The sequence below is a fragment of the Rhea pennata genome, chromosome 5 (assembly GCF_028389875.1).
Source record: "Rhea pennata isolate bPtePen1 chromosome 5, bPtePen1.pri, whole genome shotgun sequence".
Taxonomy (NCBI): domain Eukaryota; kingdom Metazoa; phylum Chordata; class Aves; order Rheiformes; family Rheidae; genus Rhea; species Rhea pennata.
This window is the reverse complement of record NC_084667.1, coordinates 65905783-65925170: the sequence shown is the minus strand read 5'-3', so window position 1 is coordinate 65925170 and position 19388 is coordinate 65905783. Positions and strand designations below refer to the sequence as shown.

General features: G+C 46.6%; 2 protein-coding genes across 3 annotated transcripts; both read left to right on the top strand.

Annotated features, from left to right (window-relative positions):
* The first annotated feature begins 507 nt into the window (after window positions 1-507).
* On the top strand, window positions 508-11937 carry MAPK1IP1L (mitogen-activated protein kinase 1 interacting protein 1 like). Of its 2 annotated transcripts, none has more exons than XM_062577880.1 (4): window positions 508-577; window positions 7369-7396; window positions 7925-8635; window positions 9112-11937. In XM_062577880.1, the coding sequence occupies exons 2-4, from the start codon at window positions 7373-7375 to the stop codon at window positions 9121-9123; spliced, it is 747 nt and encodes a 248-aa protein (XP_062433864.1). In that variant the 5' UTR covers window positions 508-577; window positions 7369-7372; the 3' UTR covers window positions 9124-11937. The 2 variants fall into 2 exon arrangements, with proteins under 2 accessions (XP_062433864.1, XP_062433865.1); XM_062577881.1 differs by having other exon boundaries at window positions 508-592.
* Window positions 11938-16216: 4279 nt separating this feature from the next.
* Window positions 16217-19129, top strand: LGALS3 (galectin 3). The gene is made up of 6 exons (XM_062577597.1): window positions 16217-16275; window positions 16473-16494; window positions 17038-17331; window positions 17590-17678; window positions 17788-17956; window positions 18854-19129. The coding sequence occupies exons 2-6, from the start codon at window positions 16477-16479 to the stop codon at window positions 19007-19009; spliced, it is 726 nt and encodes a 241-aa protein (XP_062433581.1). The 5' UTR covers window positions 16217-16275; window positions 16473-16476; the 3' UTR covers window positions 19010-19129.
* Window positions 19130-19388: the final 259 nt, after the last annotated feature.

The window sequence follows — 19388 nt, the reverse complement described above, 5'->3', positions numbered from 1 at the left end:
ACTCTGAACAACGTTAGACGCTGACTGCGAGCTCGCAGGAGGGGGAAATCAGGGCGCGGGCAGGTCAGAGTCCCTCGGCTCTGCCTGGAAGCCCCCTGGCGGGAGGCAGGAGTCCGTTTCGTGAGCTTTTTCTCCCCGATTCCCGCTATTCTGAGGCAGAGCCGGGATGTGGGGGGGAGGCCGCCGCGGCGGCCGTTGGGGCGGCGGCCGTTGGGGCGGGGCGGGGCCGCTCCCCTCAGCGCTAACGGTTCCCGTTCGCTAGGGGTCGCCGCGGGGCGGTGGGAAGGCGCCACGTGACCGCGGCGCCTCGCCGAGGCGGGGAGGGGGGGGCGGAGGGGGCGCCGTCACGTGACCCGCAGCGATGTGGGCGGGGAGGGGGCGGTGACGCCCCGAGGGGGGTGGGGCTAAAGGCAGGCGTGACCTTCCGGTAAGGGGGAGGGGGAAGGAGGAGGAGGACGGGTGCGGGTTGGGCAGCGGGGTGCGTGACGCAGTTCCGCTTCCGCCTGGGCGTCGGGGTGGCGGTGCTGCTGCCGGGCCGGCTGCTCCGGGCCTGCGTCCCCGCCGCGCTCCTCCCTCGGTCCGTCCCTCGCAGGTAGCGGCGGCGCCTCCCGCCGGGCCCCGAGCCAGCGGGGAGGGCGGGCTCCCCGCCGGCAGCGGCGCGGGGGGGCGGCGGCGGCTCCCGCTCCGCCGCATCCTCGGCGAGGGCGGGCGGTGCCGCCCCGCTGCGGCCCTCGGGCCCTGCCCGGCGGCGCGGGGAGGGGGCGGCCGGGGGAAAAGGGCTTCGCGGCAGCGGCTCTCCTTTCTCGCGGGGTGCCGTGGCTCCTGGCGGCCGCCGGGGCTTTGCGGTTGTGCGGTGCTGGGAGAACAGATGCGCCTGAAGCGGTTTCTGGTTCACTCTGTGTAATGGTGGTGTTGATGTGTCGTCACTGGGTGAAATATGGTGCTAATTCTTGTTTCTGCTATCTATAAACGACTATCTGAACCTGTGTGCATGATGTAAATGACTGTTTACCTCCAAGATCCTTCCTTGCTGGAGAAAATCTTGGGCAAGTCTGTTTCCATCATTCATGGCACTCTTATTTTATGATATGCAGTATATGTAAGCTTTTAAGGTAGCTGACTTGCTGATAAAGGTAACGATGTGCTGTACTGAAGAACATCTTGTGTGATGAGAGAACTATTTAACTGACAGGTTTCACCTGTGAGACAGAACTCATTGTTTCTAGTAGATCCCCAGATTGATGCTGTTTTCCACGATGCTATTCAACCTTATTGTCAGTGAATGTAAGAACAAAGGTTGCTGCAGCTTAAAAAGAAAAAAAGCTATAAGGCTACAATTCCAAGAACTGTGGATGATGCCAAGATGTGTGGTAAATACCAGGCCAATCCTAGAAAGCCTTAAGTTCGATCAAACAAAGTGCCAAATCAAGATGGAAAGGTGCAGCCTGGAAAACTGTTATTTTGGAAAAGAAGCTCTGTAAAGAAGCAGAAAGGTGCCTGTTCTTGTTTGTCATTGTTGAGACTAGGGCCAGAATCTGGCATGCAATTTTGATGCTGTTATGCCTTTAAAAGGCACGGTTGGAGAGGATGTGGAATAGTTGCCCTCAGGGTCAGTCTGCCTGGTTTGTCAAAAAAAAAAAAAAAAAAATCCCAAACAATACAAAAACAACTGAAGCTTTAATTGCTTAGTATATAACTTTTTTGTTGGAGGACAATATAGCTATTCTTTAAACAGCTCTTACAGCTAGTTCAGGAAGGCTTCTGAAGATAACTGGAAGCTAAAGCTAGAAATTAGAAGTAAGGCACACTTTTAAAAATGCGGATAACATGCAAAGGGTCTCTGGCTTCAAAGGAAGTTTAGATGCAATTATATGGAGGATAGGTCTTAATTATTGTGGGCTGCTATTGTGAGCTATGTGTTTCTTTACAAGACTTGTGGTGTGGGAGTGGTGTGGACAGGAGTAATCTTTGCTGGTAGAAACTCACTGGTCTCCATTGGTTTTTGTACCACAGCTGGTGGACAAGCAAGCAACCTCGGAAGTGATACACATTTCACAGTTTTGGGTCACTACATCACAGACAGATGGCCCATCTGAAGTGATTAGTTCCAGTGTTGGTGGGGAGGTAGCTGTGAAACTGAGTGGCTTGTCATACGTGGAAAACTGAAACGATTATAATTCCTTCTGACTTTAAATTTTGCAGCTCTTAACCATTCAAGACCTCTGCTTTGAGGAGTTATTTTTCTTGTGGTTGATAATCTGTAGCGAATGGACTGACACGAATCATTGTGTGTTGTCATTCTTTTAATTAAGTTTGTTGTGAAAATAATCTGAAAACTCAATCCTACTCCTACCCTCCTTTGAATCAAAGAAGGCATGTGAAGGGGCAAAAAGATCATCATGTCTAAAATAGCTACTAATAATCTAATGATTGCTTTTTATTTCCCATTTGTGTATCAGTCATGTTTGTTCTTCAGATGAATGACTATGCAGGTCGGACTAAATGATCATGTAGTGCACAGGTGTATAAACCTGGCTTCCAAGAAGGCATTAAAGATGGGGAAGGACAGCTGAAACATGTTGGTGCTTAATGACTGAGGATAGAAGCTGCAGGAATTTGCATATTTTGGAAAACATTTAGAAGCTGTCAAAGACTTGGTCTCTTTTCCATTTTATCAGTATAGCTATGCTGGTAGTTATATTTATGTGGGCAGAAATCTTGTTGTAGATGAGGTTATGCTGGTATGGAATTAGTCATATTACAGTGACAAAAGAACGTTTTTCTCTGATAGAGGCATGCCACCCAGTGGAAATGCAGCTTGTATCAGCAGAGCTGTTGCATTTAGAAAGCATTTTTCCGTGTTTGAAAGATGATCTTGCAGACAGGAACTAAATCTGGGACATCAAGTGTTCAAAAAATGTCATGCAATTCAAAAAACTGTGAAAGCAATTGATACTTAGTTTTGGGTATTGGGAGAGGGGAGGAGTTTTAGTTCATTCTAGCAACTGTGGTTGCTAGAGTTTGTTGATGGATAAAAGCCAGGGAGGGCATGAGCATGGGAAAAAATGTTACTACATTCATCAGTTTTCATTGGGTTGGACATGATCAGAGAAGAACTCACAGCTTAAAGCATTGAACTGTTTAATTTTGGAAATGGAAGGATTTAGCCTGCTGCATGTAGCACCACGCTTCCAGAAACAGGATTTTCACAGACCTCTCTAGAAATCACCGTGTATTTCACCGTGAATGGCAACTCCATGAGTGCTGGTGGTAGGCTGGGAGATTCTCAGTTCTGTCTAGCAGGGCTTCTCAGCCTTTCTGCAGTGTGGATCCCAACAGGCTTGCCTGTCTTAGCTACCTGTTATTAATTAATTCTCAGGAGTAGTTCCCAGGTATCCAGGAGTCCATGGACTCTTGTCTGAAGATTGTGCTATATATTGGTTCTGGGTAGGTGCAGGAGAAGTCTGTGGATTAGCCCTCTCATCACTCTTCAGGATAATGCACGAGAGATCTTGCTCCTAGGTGTTTTCTTCAAAAACATTGGCCATCTCTCTTTCTCTCACTTCAGCTTGACTTCTCTGGCCATGTGTGTTCCCAGAGGTGGCTAAAATGGTGGCCCTGAACAGCTGATCCAGAGCTGGCAGGCGTGGTGCTTCTGGAAAGCAGAGGATGTTTCCAGGGGCGGCGGCCTTCAGAAAACAAAGGAAATCTTATCTTGCAGCAAAGTGGATGGAAGCAGGACTTCAGTTTTAATGCTGTCAGTTCTGTAATCTTTCAATTCCCTGCTGAAAACTTCTGTGCCCTTCTTCTACTCACCCCTCTTCACCACTGCCACCCCTAATCTCCAGGAAAGAATAATTTGAAATAGAACTTGGATGTAGCAATATAGGGTGGCAAAAGTCAGTTACGTGAACTGGCTTTTCTCTGCACACATTAGTGCTTTTATGATGCTCTCCAAGAAGAGTATACAAGAAAATGAAAATCCATTTATATTTACTTAGCCTTCTCTTAAAAAAAAAAAATAAATTAAAAAAATCAACACACCATTGACTTTTTTTTTTGGATTTTTTTTTTTGTGGATTTTTTTTTTTGAGCCTTTGCATGACTGGGGGGCTTTAGAGTTATTTGGAGATCTTTGATAGTATCCCCAGTGAGTCCGTGAACATGTAAATGCCTGGACAATTCTCTTGTGTGCAACGTTTTTACAGGGTTTTGGTTGAAATTCTGTATATCAGTGCTTAGCAACTTGAATGGCATATGGATTTTACATTTAAATACAAATTCTTCTGGTGCCTTAATGTGTCTAACAGTACATTAATTTTCTTATGAAGGTGGCAGTACGTAGGTTAAATGTATGGTAAAAAATGTCCTCGAAGTAGGCCATCCTGTCTGCAAGAGGATCCTTGACATGCTTGGCGTTGACTCAGTTATGCCAAATGTTGCTTTAGTCTGCTTGCCAAATTAAAAAGGAACTAAACCTCATTACAGGCTATGCTTAGCTACGCTTTTTTCCCAATATTGTCATACAACGGAATTGTTGCCATAATTTTCATGGCAAAGAAATATTTTGAACTTATCTATTGACAAATATCTGTCGATATTTTGTAAGCAGGCCTGTTTGAACTGTGTTATCCACCACTTTGAGCTGGATTTACTGCTCTGTCACTTCTGTGATGGATCATGGGATTTTTTCTGAGCTCTCCTTTAGGTTTGTCTCCTTTTTTTTTTCTCTTCCTTGCAGCATATGTTTTAACTTCTATGGGCTTTTTTCAGTCTCCTATAGGCCTGGTTTTTCAGCTGGTCTTACCCGTGCCTTCTTTTCATCTCCGTCTGCATAAAGAAAGAGTGATTCTATTTGCCTGTTTTGGTTTTGCTTTTTGCTAACCATTTTTTTGCATGTGAATAAATCTATGTGCATATTTATGTAAATTTTTTTTCTAATTGTCTCTCTGTATTAATGATTCTTACATTTTGTGGTTTATATCAAATAGCTTCTGTGTTTGTATAAGTGAATTGAACTACAATGCCACTAAAAAGCACAGACTTAACTGTTCATTTCAGAAACTAATGAACTGTTTTCACATAAGTGATTGTCTGTTGAAGAGAAATTTGGGCTTTTTTTTTTTTTTTTTTTTTTTCCTGGTAGATGTCTCCTGCGGAGCTCTTAGTGATAGAAGCACTGGTTGCTTTCTCAACTCCAAACAAATGGCCATTGATATGAACCGAAGCACAAAGACTCAGATATCTGGGCTTATTTGAAGGAACTACTGCTGTTACAAGCTGATGAGGGAGCTTTAACAAACCTTTGATTTCGTGCATTGAGCTCTGTCATAGCAGTAATTTTGTTTGACCTTTGGGAGTAGATAGGTATTTCTTAAAAGGTTCATTGAAGTTAAGTACAGTTTTGGAAATTCAGTGGATTTCCAAAGGGATCAGGGCTATTCAGTGTGGTCATAAATAACTGCATAAGTGAGATAGATGTGCAATGTCTTGCTGATAAGAAGCCACTCAGGAAAATACGGATTAGGTAATAAAATATCAGATATAATTCAATGTAGATAAATGTGATCTAATTCAGAGTAGATACATGCAAAGTGATATGTATAATTTCATATATAAAATGATAGGCTGACCCTTATACTAAGGAATGAAATATTTCCACAAAAGTCAGTTCAGCAGCGATCAAAAAGCAGATCAAACATTAAGAAGTATTAGAAAGGAAATAGAGGAGAAACCAGAACATAATTATGAAACTGTATAAATCCGTAGTTCTCTCACATCTTGAATTTTCTGTGTAGCTCTTTCAATGTCCTTTCATCTTGAAAGATTTAGTAGAGTTGGAGAAGTCACAAAGAGAAGCGATGAGAATAGTGTCTGCACAAGGGGCAATGAAGTAAGCTAATCTCAGCCTGGAGAAGATGCAACTTTAAAGATAATATGGTAAAAATCTACTGAATAATGAGTGGCTTAGGCAGATGGAAAAGAGTAGGCTGACTGTCTTCCTCAAATGTAAGAACAAAGGAGCATCCAATGAAACTAGTAAGATCTTGATTTAGAGCAAAAAAAGGAGCTGCTGTTTTGGTGTAGCAAGTAACAGCCCTGTGGAGTTCCTCCTCAAAGGATATGAGTGCAAGAGGAAAACAAGACATGTTTGTGGGAAGGAAATTTATTGAGAGTTATTATATACCCAGAAGCTGCCTGCGGCTTAGGAAGTGGCTGAACTTAGTGTAGCTTGAATATTAGGGCAAGCGAATATTAGGTGTCGTGTTCTTGTTTTTCCCAGTTGGTTGAAAGTAGTCTTCCCCATCTTTAAACTATTGAGAAGGGTGGTTTTTCTTGGGTTCAGCTGGGCTGTAGTGTTTGTGTTCTTGACTTACATTTTACATTTCTTTCTCCTCTTATGTTCATATTAATCTCCTGCTGCCTCCCCTAAAAAAATTTCTGACTGCTCAGGGGCATCTGCACTTATTTCACTATCTCTTGGTCATCCTTTTGAGAGTTCTTCGTCTTTGGTCAGTATTCGTTGTCAGTCTGCTCCTTAGTGACTCTGTAACTTCAGGTTAGTGATACCACTCTTTTATGTGGCTGATACAGACTGGCAAGGCCAATCAATTTTCATCCTACTGAAGCTTTGGAAGGGTCCAAGTAGCATGGATGTGGTACTTGTCTTCATGAAAAGATAGCACCTGGCTCTTTAGTCCCTATTTTGAGCATTTAAGTGTTGAGTGATTAGAAATAAAGTGCTCATTAATAAGATCTTGGCTATGTCTGCACTCAGAGTTCAGGTCAGCTAGCTGAAGTCAGTGCAAGTAAAGGTGTGTAAGAGTATCTGCCATCTTCAATGTGTGTTTAAATCCCTTGGAGAGTGGAGCTTCAGCAAGCCATGGCGCTCTTTCTTCTGAAAGAGCATCTGCATGGGGGTTTAACCATGTTTTATCTTAGGTGCATTAGCTTTACCTGCAAGCAGACTGCCTTAACTTTCCTGAGCGCCAGTTTGGGGAAGACATTGAATTCTTTAGAGGTATCACTGTCAGTGTAGGCTACCTACTTGGTAGGAGTAATTGAGGAAAAAAAAATTTTTTTTGGTCTTTGCTTTGTGACCCATTTACATTGTGCATTGGTCCTGTTCAAGGTGAGACAGGCAAAGGCTGAATTTTGCCTTTTTGCAAGACCTGTATCAAAAGGAAGGTATTCAAGTAGTCCGTATCTGTATGGGCCTGAATCATTAAAACAGTCGTTGCTGAGAGGTGCCATCAGTTAGACATTTGTTATGGTTTGAATGAAACAAATGTAGAATTTGTCTTAGGAGTGCTTGCGTGAAATAATTTATTTTCAGTGAATTTCACTTTATTTTACCTTATTTTTCAGCAAAATGTCTGGAACTGATGATTTCTCGGTGAGTATAATTTTTCTTTCCTGAAGATCAGCTAGTTGTGTTATTTCATTCTAAAAGTTGATACACTTTTTCAAGAAGCAGAGCTTAAAGCTGAGAGGTTATTCTCTTGCTGGTGGGGTTGTGATATTTTGTTTTGGGGTAGATGTAACAATCTGTAGGCTGTGTATATGAAGCTGCTAGGAGCCCTGTGGGTTCTTTTCTGCTATAATATTAACAGAGCATAGGAGTTGTATTTTAATAGTATCAAAATAGCTATAACGGAAACTTTTCTTTTTGGATTTGTACTGAAATTTCTTACAGCTATGTGGTAGGTCACCTCTTGTCTTTGGCTTGGTAACTGTAGCACATCAGAGTCTCTTCTAATGATAGAAGCTGCACAAAAATGAGTGTAATCATCTTTCTGTGCGGTAATGATTAGGGTTTTTTTCCTCTCATCTCAGTAATGGTAACATATATGCAATGGATGAATATGTGCAGCTGGTGAGTCCGGTAGGCAGCTTACTTTCTCACTGATACTTTGTCTTCTAGTTGGCAGATGCTTTACCTGATCAGTCACCTGCTAAAACCTCTAAAGTGAGCAGTACAAAACCTGGTCAACAGCCTGGTCAGCCACCACAGGGTTGGCCAGCTTCGAATCCTTGGAACAACCCGAGCGCTCCTACTGGGCCATCTGGATTGCCGCCAAACACCTCTGCTTCCAGTGTGCCATTTGGACCTCCACCCACAGGAATGTATCCTTCAATGCCCCCTGGACCGCCTGCTCCATTTCCTCCTCCTCCTACTGGACCCTCTTGCCCTCCTCCTGGTGGTCCATATCCACCCCCAACTGTGCCAGGTCCTGTCCCACCAGGGCAATATCCTCCACCAAATATGCCCTTTCCAGAGCTTCCAAGACCTTATGGTGGTCCAACAGAGCCAGCTGCACCTCCTGCTCCTGTTGGGCCATGGGGATCCATGCCCTCTGGAGCATGGGGACCAACAATGGGAGGGCAGTATCCTGCACCTAGCATGCCATATCCACCCCCAGGGCCATATTCCACTCCTACCCAGACTCCAGGGGCTGCACCAACAGTACCATGGGGTACAGTCCCACCTGGAACATGGGGACCTTCACCACCAGGTCCATTTCCTCCACCCACAGGATCATATCCAGCTCCAGGACTATATCCTACGCCCCCTAATCCTTTTCAAGTGCCATCTGGTCCTGCTGGTGCTCCATCAATGCCTGGTGGTCCCCATGTGAGTATTTAATTTGTCTCAAGTTTTTCTAAAATGTTAGCATTTGAATGTGGAAAATCAGTAGCATAAAACCTATTGAAGCAGGTAAGGACTTCAGCATATCTGTCTTATTTGTGTAGTCAGTGGTATGATAGGAAACTTTCTACTTAAATGCTTAGGTATACCAGAATGATCAAGTGTGAGTGTGTCCAAGCATCACACGATAGCAGCCTCCCACTAGTTTGAAAGCCACTTCTGAAAGGCAAAAAAAAAGGGGGGGGGGGCGGGGAGAGAGGTGGGAAGGAAATTCTCGTAATTTCTGAAATAGAAAATAGAAAGTATTCTCATCTCTGCGATATGAGAGGGTTCCTTTCTAGGGCATAGGAAGGGAATAACACATTGTAAAGATGAATTAGCTTTAATTAGGGGTCTTTATAATTGTGAATTAACTGCTTTGCGTAAACATGATATTGACTGTGAATTATTGTCTCTTGCAGCCTTACCGTTGAATACATTCTGGGCAACAAAGTACTGTAGCTTTCCACCTTCATCCACTACTTAGAGATTTTTACAATTTTTGTTTCAGTAATGTTTGGGGCTATGAAGAACACTTGCCTCTTGTATGTGCATTTGAGGTATGAAGGAGCAATTTGTATAAATTTATCTTGCTCATATGCTGGCATAATTGTTTGATTTAATAAAGTGAATTATGAGGAGCAGAAAAGCAGCTCAAACCTGTGGTTCTTACTTTGGCAAGTATTCTACTTGGAAAATGGGAATTGCCAAGTAAGGATTATTTAAAACAAACAAAAAATCAGGCTCAAGAACATACAAATTGTTAATTCTTAAATTTCCATGAATGCTTTAAGTTTTGTTGCCAGACTTGTGCTGGTCGCTGAATGGATGGATAGTCATATTTTGTCTATTTTCAGGTTATTCTAAAATGTCAGTAAAAAGTGTATTTCGAGATTCTTGTCAAGAAATGTAATTTTCTGAACATGCTACAGTAATTCAAACTAAAGAGACGGAGTATATGAACTTGAAGGTTTTCTCAGCATTTTGTATATACTCAAAACAATTGCTCAGTCTGGGACTACAGCAGAGAAGATGCGCGTTGAAATACTTGGTCTGACTTGTCTGCACACTGTTCGCATTCACAAACAGGCATTTATGTGCAAATAAAATACCTGGATGTGCAGTTAACTTTGAATCAACAAATGTGAGTTTTATGCATGCAAATGAGGACATAATTTTGCGAGTTCTCATTCTGTGGTGGTTGGAAGTTTGGCTTGGTCTATGTAAAGAGAAACTGATTCCCACTTAAGTAAGGTACTTCCCTATTTCTCACCTGGATTCTAGTCATTGCAAATTTGACTTTGCTGCTGGGTTGTGTAAACTCTGCAGACTTTCAGAGTCCCTGGAAACTGAACTTGAGCTCAAAAGAGCTTTAAAAAAAGAAGAAGAAAAGTCTGTTAGTTCCCTTTCCCGCAGTGTTTGGTATTTGCATTTAGCTCTGTTGGCTACAGAGATCCTTTGTATTGTCGTTATTGCCACGGTTGAGAACGAGCCAGTCTCGTTGGGTCTCCGCTGGATACGGTAGTGTGGAGAAGTCCTCTGTTCTCAGCTAGGTGTCTGCGTACCTCACTGAGTAAGTCCAATTTGGGAGTAACTGAATGTGTAGAAGCCTGTGCACTGCTGTGTAGCTGTCCCTCTTCTGAAGGGGCACTGCAGTAAGTTTTCATATTCTTGCCATATCTGTGCAAAGAGCATGTCAGGGGTTTATTGCAATGCTAGTTTAGCATTACCGAGACATATACCTATGTGTCAGTGAGGAGCTCTGGAATTTTTTGTGGTACTTCATAGCTAGACTTTGGCCATGGAAAGCTTATTTTATCCTCAGCTGAGGATATCCTAACAGTCTCTGTAGGTAGAAATAGAAAGAAATTTCACTTAACATGGTAGCTCATTAAGGAGTCTTTGTATCATGGAACTGTGAAAGCAAGTTAATTCTCTTCCCATACCTTATCATGGCTTCCTGCATGCACGTAACAGACTTAGAACAAGTGGGGTGACCTGGTGATGATGCTTGTCTTAGCCTTTATGGCAAAATCCTGCAACGTTTTGCAGCAGAAAGCAGTTCAGCTTAGCTGTGGCTGTTTTAATCTATTGTAGTGAAAACTAATAGCAAAGGTACTCTTTTTATATTAGGAAGACAATAGCAGAGCTGAACAAAAAATACTTAACATCTCAGCTTAAATTCTAGCATCTGTGCCCCTAGAAATGAGAACCTGAAAAAACGTGTAGAAGTCTTCTTTAACCTTAAACAAGCTCCCCTCCTCCCAAACAACAGACTCGGCTTAGATCTTGGCAAGACCGATAAAAGTAAACGTGATAGACCGCTGACCACGTCTGCTCAAGTGCTTTGTGATACCTGCAGCCTTAGTTGATAAATCAGTGTAATGGAAAAACATTTATTTCAAATGAATGGATCATGCAGTAGCCGCACTCCGGTTTGAAATTGCACTGGTGATCGTCTTTGCAGGGAATGGGAAGAGGTAGAAAAGGATAGAGTGAACATGGCAAATAATGAATTTTGGAAAGGGGATTTGTTTAAAAAAAAAAAAATAAGTAACTAGACTTCTAGGTTCTTCCTGAAATAGGCAGGATTTATTACTGGAACAGTTAGGCTAAAATTCAGTATATATGGGATGTTTTTTCAATGTATATTTGTATTTCTTGAGGTCATGAAAACTGTTTCATAACCCCTCTGTTTTTGTGAGCAAAGTTCTTTGCATAGCAGTGAAAAGGTTATACCTGTTAATCTATTGTGTAAAAACTCAAGTTGTCACTATATACCGTGTAGTAACTTTATCACATGTTATGTCAAGTGTGAGCAACTTCTGGCCTGAAGCTTTTGCAATGGAATTTGTACATTTCTATGCATCATTTGAGTTAAACTGCTGAGAAGTTTGTTTTGACTTGTGCTTTGAGATTGACATACCGCATTTGTTTACAATATGAAATACAAGCAATCACATCTTTAAAGTATAGATTATCACCTGCTGCTGTATTTTCTTTAGATGAAACAAAATATTGCTGTATGATAGTGAGAAGCTATAAATACAGGATTTGATATTTTTTTGAAAATGCTGTCACTTTTGTATAAGATTAGACATTAAACGTATTTTCAAGACTTGTGTTTACTGTTTTTCAATTACTGCTTTTGACATGCTTGTGTAGACTTTTGCCTTGAATGAATAGTAAAAGTAGGACATCCTTGATTTGCAAAGACTGAATATAAAACCAGAAATATTTGACCGCTGTGAGTGTTTTTCCTGTTCCTTTTGTGACTTTTGCAGCCTCCGCATAAGGTGTATTAAGTGTAGATGCGACCATTGCTATACTGTAGCACGTTAGCCTCAGATACTGCCTGTTCACACGCTGCCTTGTTTGCAAAGGAAAGTAAGATCTGCTCTTGCTTGTATTAGAGGAGGAATGGGGCTTATTTTTAAAGGGGAAGAGGAGGGTTTTCTTTTTGTTTTGTTCCGCTGGGCTCTGGACAATTCCTATGGTAGACTGATCCATGATGATATGGTAAGTGACCTGCAAATCAAAATTTTTGTGGTTATCCCAGTTAAAATTTTGAGGGGAAAGGGTGGATAATAGTTTACGAGAAACTGGGTTTGGCAGTGGTCTGAAGTATGAGCAGCACTAATCTGTGTATTTACATTCTGTGTATATTGTGGCTTGCAGAAGGGTACGCGTTGAGCTGGCCAGCGCTGCTCACCGCTCTTCACACCTTCACCCCCTCAGGAAAGTAAAAATTGCAGTAGTGACCAATGTAATTGGGAAATGGAACAATCTTTATCAGATTTAAGGCCTAGAACTGTTTCGTGCACATGGTCTAAGAAAGTTTGTTTTCTAAGGTCTCTTAATAGAAAAATATAATGCATGATCAGTACTTTGTTAAACAGTGCTTAGCTGTGGGGTTGTCCACTCCTCTAGGCTACTTGAATGAATGATCACTTGTCCTAACAGCACAGGCAACGTTCTTCCTCTTGCAGAGGTGAAGACTTGCATGCGTTGACCCAAGGATGTTCATTGTTTGCAACCCTGCAGACCTAAATAACTTCAGCTGATCTTGCTCTTTGGGAATCTCCGACAGGTTATATTTATCTACATAATTCTTAAGGAATTACTTAGTTTTTTGGGGGGAGAAGGGGAAATCCAGAGGGCTTGCGGAGGGACACGTAGCTCTGTGTTACTTGACGTAATGATGTAGGTATGTTCTGGTCGACTCCTGTGAAGTCGGAAGCCTACGTTCCCTGCAGGCAAACCAAGACCCTTCTCTGCACAGGCAGAAGAGCCTTTACAGAAGAGCCTCATGGCTCTCCAAAGGCCACCGTATTGATAGCAGGGTTGTCTGTAGCCTCCGCGTAGCAGGAGGTCACAGGCAAACGAGGGCAAAACTGTTCCTTTTTCATAGTAGTAGCTTTCCTATTTCAGAAATGAAGCACAAAATGCCAGTCATTAGAATACGATTCATAGTATCTATAGATGTCACATAGCCTTCTTGTTTTTTTAACCCAGGCAAGTAATAGTTTAGTATGTTAAGTGTGATTTGACAAATCGAGGAACTTTTTCTTTCAAATTTTAATGAACACTTTAATCAATTAGTGCATCCTGCGAGGTTAACCGTCGCAGTAATAGACGAGCGTGGTTAATGCTTAGCCCGAAGACATCTGGAGGAAGAGTACGAGCGGGCTCGGACGCTGAACGGCCCTCCCGCGGGCGCGTATGGATGCTGGCGAGGCCGAGAGCAGAGCGGGACGTTAGAAGCAGATGCTTCGTCTTGGATGGCCGGGCTAGTTGTGTGACGCACGCCATAACGGAAGCACCAAGACTTCATGTGCCGTTGTGCAGTGGCTCGTAAGTTGTATCTAGATTAAGCGAAAAGGGATCGTCTGTAGTAGTACAAGGCCAGTTGTGTAGTGTTACTTTACTATAAAAGGCTAATTTCTAGTTAAAAGAGCGATTTAAAGGGTAAAACAGAAATACCTGAATTTGTCTCCTTTCTAATATGCTCATGGATTTAATTTCAGGTAGTAATTCTGTTGCGAGAGCAGGTAAGAGCCTGCAAAGACAAGTGCATCGTTCTGTAGTAGAGATTAGGGGATTTTCTTTCATTTTGTTTTCTAAACCTAATCCTTAAATTCTTGCATCGAGCTGTGCTGCCGGCCCCTGAATTTGTTTCTCGTATTGGAAATGCTGGCTCGAGCCGTGTATCCCTCTGTCTCTCTCCCAGTTATTTTTAAGCCAGATAAATTATCCGATACAATTCAGTGTAGATGGACGAGGCACTGAGCAGGGCAGAGCAAGTGGCTGCTGCTGAGGGAAACGTGAATTGGACCGTGAGGGACCATGGGTTAGGAGACTACTCTTGGGCAGGTCCTGGTTGAGAGAAGAAGCTCGTGCAGAAAATGTTCCCCAGAGGAAACTACTTCTCCAGTGACTACTGAGGGGTGCCAGGGAGGATAAGCCACACAAGCTATTCGGAGATTCAGGCTGGGACTAAGGAGAAACTCTTTCAGTGTGAGGACAGCCAAGCACTGGAGCATGTCGTGCAGCCTCCATCCTCAGAGGCTTTCCAGGCCAGCCTGGACCCTGAGCAGTGCCTTGAGCAGGAGGTTGGACTAGAGACCTCCTGAGCTCACTTCCCACCTCAGTTATTCTGCGTTTCTAAGAAGTTTGGTGACCTACGTTCTATTAAAAAACAAACATGGAGTTCAGTCTTCCTTAAAACTAAGCCAGAAGGTGACCACCACAAACTTCATATGCGACTTCTTGGGCTTACTCTGGCTAATTAATGCAGTGGTTTTTTTTGTGGTAGGTTTGTGGCTTCTGTTAGAGTTGTTAGGCGCACGGCATGTGCTAACGGAGTGCTCTAGCAGGCGCCTCCACTTTATTAAGCTGCTAACAGATCATGAAAAGCAAAACTGTATTATTGTGTCTCTTCCCAAGAATGGGCTTAATTTGCATTATGTGCAAAGCTTATATAAAGCTTTGAATAATAGAAATTGTTCAGCATGTCAAGTGGCGGGGTTGAGTTGTGGGCTTTCTGATAGGTAATTTATCTGAATTTTCTTCGGCTATAGGGTGATATGCTCCAGTACAGAGAAGGTGGCAGTATATCCTATTTTAAGTTTGCTTAGAAGTTGGAAGAATTAATGATTTCAAACCTGACACGCTCCACCTTCTACTGCGTGGAAAGCCGAGCACCGTCGCGTGAGAGATTTAGCATAACTTGGAGCGTGGCCACTACTGGATGGGCAGGTCCATCGTCGTAGCTGCCTACATGATCCTCTCCCATGCGAGGTCCTCTTAGTGTCTCAGGGTGCACATTTGCTCAAAAGAGAGCAAAATCTGCTCTCCGGTTTAGGACTGACCGGAGCGCTGGTTTTGGTGACGCTGAGCCGCTGTTGCCTGGCCGGCCCTCCTGCCTCGGCTCCTCTTGCCAAACCCTTCCCCGTAGCGAAGTCTGCAGCCAGGTTTTGTTGTTTTGATGCTAAGGTTGCACACTTGATAAAAGAGGGAAAAACGTGCATTTTACCGCCCCGCAGCGTGGCCTGGCGGCGGTCGGGGAACGAGCCCGGCCGCTCTCCCGCAGCGGGCGCCGGGTGTCGCGGCAGAGTCAGGACCGCGCTGTGGCTCTGCGTCGCTGATTCTGCGTTTAGTTCGATTTCTGCCTCGTGAAGACAAATAGGCCGTGCACGAAACCTGGCTCGGGTGCAGGGTTTCACGCGAGGTTACTTCTCTGCTCCACGGACAGCTCTGTATTTACAGCGGGAAAGGAGCAGAGTTTACCAGCCCGGCAGCGGCTCTTACAACGCTCTTCCTATTCCCGAGCTAAGGTAAAATCCACCAATTGCCGTGATAAAGCTCTTGTACGCTCGGCTCTTTGGACCCGTTGGCTTTCCGCGACCTTCCCACCTTCCTCCCGAGCCGGCCCGCTCCGCGCGCGCCGCCCGACGGGGCCTTCGCCGCTGCCGGCACGACGAGGGCCGTCGGCCCCTCTTCGTAGCCGAGGGGCCCGCGGGAGGCGGGAAGCCCTCCGCTGCGGCGGGAGGAAGAGGAGGCGGCGGCTGAAGTCGGCCGCTCTTGGGCGCGGGCCGCAGCTCGCCCGCGAGCGCGTGAGTCAGGCTGGAAGAAGCTGGCGGGGAAATGGCGTGGCTCGGCCCGGGGCCGCGAGGGCCTGGGGGCCCCACGTCTTGTTCTGCTCCGGACCCTTCCCGCCGGCTCCTTTCTCCCCCCTCCCCGCTCCCTTTGCCTCCCACACCGGCTCTGCTACCCCAGGCGCCGGGAGGGGGGACTTCGGGTGCCCCAAAGCGCGAGCTCTGTGCAGCCGGGTTTTGTTTTAGGGGGAAAAAAAGTTCATAAAGGCTTGGGGGAGGGGGGAGAAAAAAAAACAAATCCAAACAAACGATCAAACGTACCCAGGCGGGTGAGAAAGGTGTTTGTATATATTTGCGCGTGTGTATATAGAGCGCTCCCCAACCGGGGTGCCTTTTCCCGGAGGCGGGGCCGGGGCGGGGCCGAGCCGCGCCGAGCCGAGCGGAGCCGGGCGCGGCCGCGCAGAGGCCGCCGCCGCCCGCAGCGCGCAGGTAGGAAGGTGCCGGGGGAGCCGGGGCGGGCGGGGAGCCGGGGGGGCCGCGACTCGCTTTGCAGCCGGCCGTGGCTCGCTCGCTCGCTCGCTCTCTCTCCCCAAAACGCAGCGCTCGGACCTGTGTTATTTTTTTTTTCCCCTAAGGAGCAAGATGGTAAAAATGACTAACTGACTGCCGTATTTATTTATTTGTAGGAAAATGGCAGACGGTTTCTCTGTAAGTACTGAATTTTATGTATTTATTTATTTATTAAAAACACGCGGGGCCCGTTATCGTTGCGTTGCGTTGGTGGAATTTTTTGCAAAAAATGAGACCTCGCCTTTGCGACCGCACTGAACTTCCCGGTCTAGTTCAAGCTGCATTAATCAGCCGGGCGCTGCCCGGAGCGCTCGAGTCCCGCGCCCAGAGCCGTGGCGCGCTCGCGGGCGTCTCAGCGGGGCGGGCGACGCAGGCCGCGAAGCGCGGCGAGGTCCTGCCCCGAAGCCTGCGGGCGTAGGGGGGCCAGCAGGGGTTTTGGGTAAGGGGGTGGTCTGAGCATCCCGTCCCTGCTCTGGCATCCTGCTCCAAAATGAATCCGGAGCCCCTTGAACCAGCCCCCCCCTCCACCGCCCCGGCTGCGGCCGGAGGAGCCGCCGTGTCCCAGCCAGCTGCCGCTCTCCCTGGGGTCTTCCAGCCGTGCCGGTAAATCCAGCTCCCCTTTCCTGGCTCCGTGCCGTCTCCTTCCTCGCACTAATCCTCCCTTCCCCTGTCTCCGTGTAGCTCTCCGACGCCTTGCCGGGCGGGAACTGCCCCAACCCCGGCGCCCCCCCGGGCCAGGGCTGGCCCCCCGGCCCCTTCCCGGGATACCCGGGGCCGCCAGCAGCACCGGGGCCTTATCCGGGGGCCCCAGGGCCGTATCCTGGAGCGCCAGCGGGACCGGGACCGTATGCCGGAGCGCCTGGAGCCTTCCCCGGAGTGCCAGCAGGCCCAGGGCCCTATCCTGCGCCGGCGCAGCCGCCGAGCGGCCCTGGATTTGGGCCCCCTCCGCCGCAAGGGGGACGGGCCGCACCGATGGTAACGGCAACGGCTCCGTCGCATTTCGCCTGGGCCCGCGGGAGGGATCCGGGCTCGGGCCCGACACCTCCAGGGGCTCGTGGGGTCCCGAGGGCGGCCAGCGCGTCTCTCCTGGTCCCTGGGGGTGGCGGCGAGGCACGACCCTGGCTCGGCGGGCGCGCTGCGAAGCCGCGGCCTCCCGCTGCGCCCCCGAGCCGCCGGCTTTCGCTGCGCGGCGACGCGCTTCCCCGCTGACGGCGGCTCCCTGCTCTTCCCCAGAAAGTCCCCTTCGACCTGCCGCTGCAGGCGGGCCTGGCGCCGCGGCTGCTCATAACCATCACGGGCACGGTGAACCCGAAACCAAACAGGTACGAGGGCGCCGAGCGGCCTGCGGGCACAGCGCTGCTTTCGGCCGGCCCCGCCGTAGAGCTCGGGGCTTGCGTAGCAAAAGCCGCTGACCCGTTCTCGCTTTTGCAGGTTTTCCCTGGATTTCAAGAGAGGGCACGACATTGCCTTCCACTTCAACCCCCGCTTCAACGACGATAACAGAAAAGTCATCGTCTGTAATTCAATGTTCCAGAACAACTGGGGAAAGGAGGAGAGAACAGCACCTAGATTTCCTTTTGAAGCTGGAAAACCCTTCAAGGTAACCCAAATAAAAAGCCCCAAATCCCTTCCCCACGCCTGAAGGGCCAACTTGTTTGGTGCACAGCAGGGAGGCAGACGCACACACGCCCTTTACCTTGTCGGAAAAACGCAGCTTCTCCACCTGCTTGTATTGAAGCCTTCAAATCTGGTTCCTTGTTCGGCCCAGTGCTGTCACCACCCAGCATTTAGGCTTTGCAGCTCCTCACCCTGCAGATGCTGGGCAGAAAGTTGTGCCAGCCCCAGCGCTGGGCCACCGGGCTGGGACTTGAGGTCTCACGGGGCCAGCAGGGCTGTGTAACAAGACGAGGGCTGACTCCAAGAACCTTGATGCTTTCCTGCGTGAATCAGTTTCCACTTAGAAGGACGATGCCTGAGATATGATTTCTGTAATTTATATTCTCACCATTTATTTTTAAATTCTCCCGATTATGCTGCCATGCTCCAGCAGTTGTTAAATAGGTTTCCATAAGGCATTTTTCCTCCTGTTAGGGCAAGTCATCTTCAGCTCAGTTAGGTCTCCAAAGACTCTGCATGGAGAACAACCAACAACCCTTCACAAGCTGCTTCTTCTGCAGGGTGGGTTCATGCGTGGTGAGGAGGCAGCTCTCATCGTGTGAAACGGGGCACTGCAACCTGCAACACTGGTAGTCATGAGGAGATGCTTAACTAAATTCTCAAGGAGAAGGAGTAGATGAGGGTTTCTGGGAATGTTTTTGCAGATGCCAGTCACAGTATCAGCTCATCCTCCTACACATCACCAGGCTGGACTCGGCTGGCAGCAGCCCTTCCCCAGGTGCCAAACCTGCCTGCTTACAGCCCAATTTTGTGACTTAAAACTTCTTACTACAGCAAATCTAGTATTTATCTTTTGACTAATTTGGTGCTTTTATTTTAGGTCCAGGTCCTTTGCGAGGTGGATCATTTCAAGGTAGCAGTCAATGATGCTCACTTGCTGCAGTACAACTACCGTGAGAAGAGACTGAACGAAATCACCAGACTCTGCATTGCTGGGGACGTCGCCCTCACCAGCGTTACGCCCACCATGATCTAGCTAAGGTGTTCTTATTACTTTCAGCACAAACTTACTGCTTTTTAGTAAGGCTGTAACAGAAGTGCCTTCTTGCATGAATACTTTTGCTACATTGAATTAAAATATACTTTGGAAGTAAAATTTGTTTTCTGTAAGATATCGAAAGACAATCTCCTCCAGCAAGCTCAGAGTTCAAATGTGACAGTATCTGAATTTTTGCGGTAGGGAATGAGACTTTCTGTGCTAAAGGGTAATGAATAGCAGCCATTTCTGACTTGTAAGGAGAGAAGTACTTGGGAAAGCAGTCTGTGCTATACAGCTCGTGGTCCTATGACACAGAGCAAAATCCTGAACCGTACCTGGTACCAGGTAGTAGTTGATATTTTTAGCCTCAATTCGT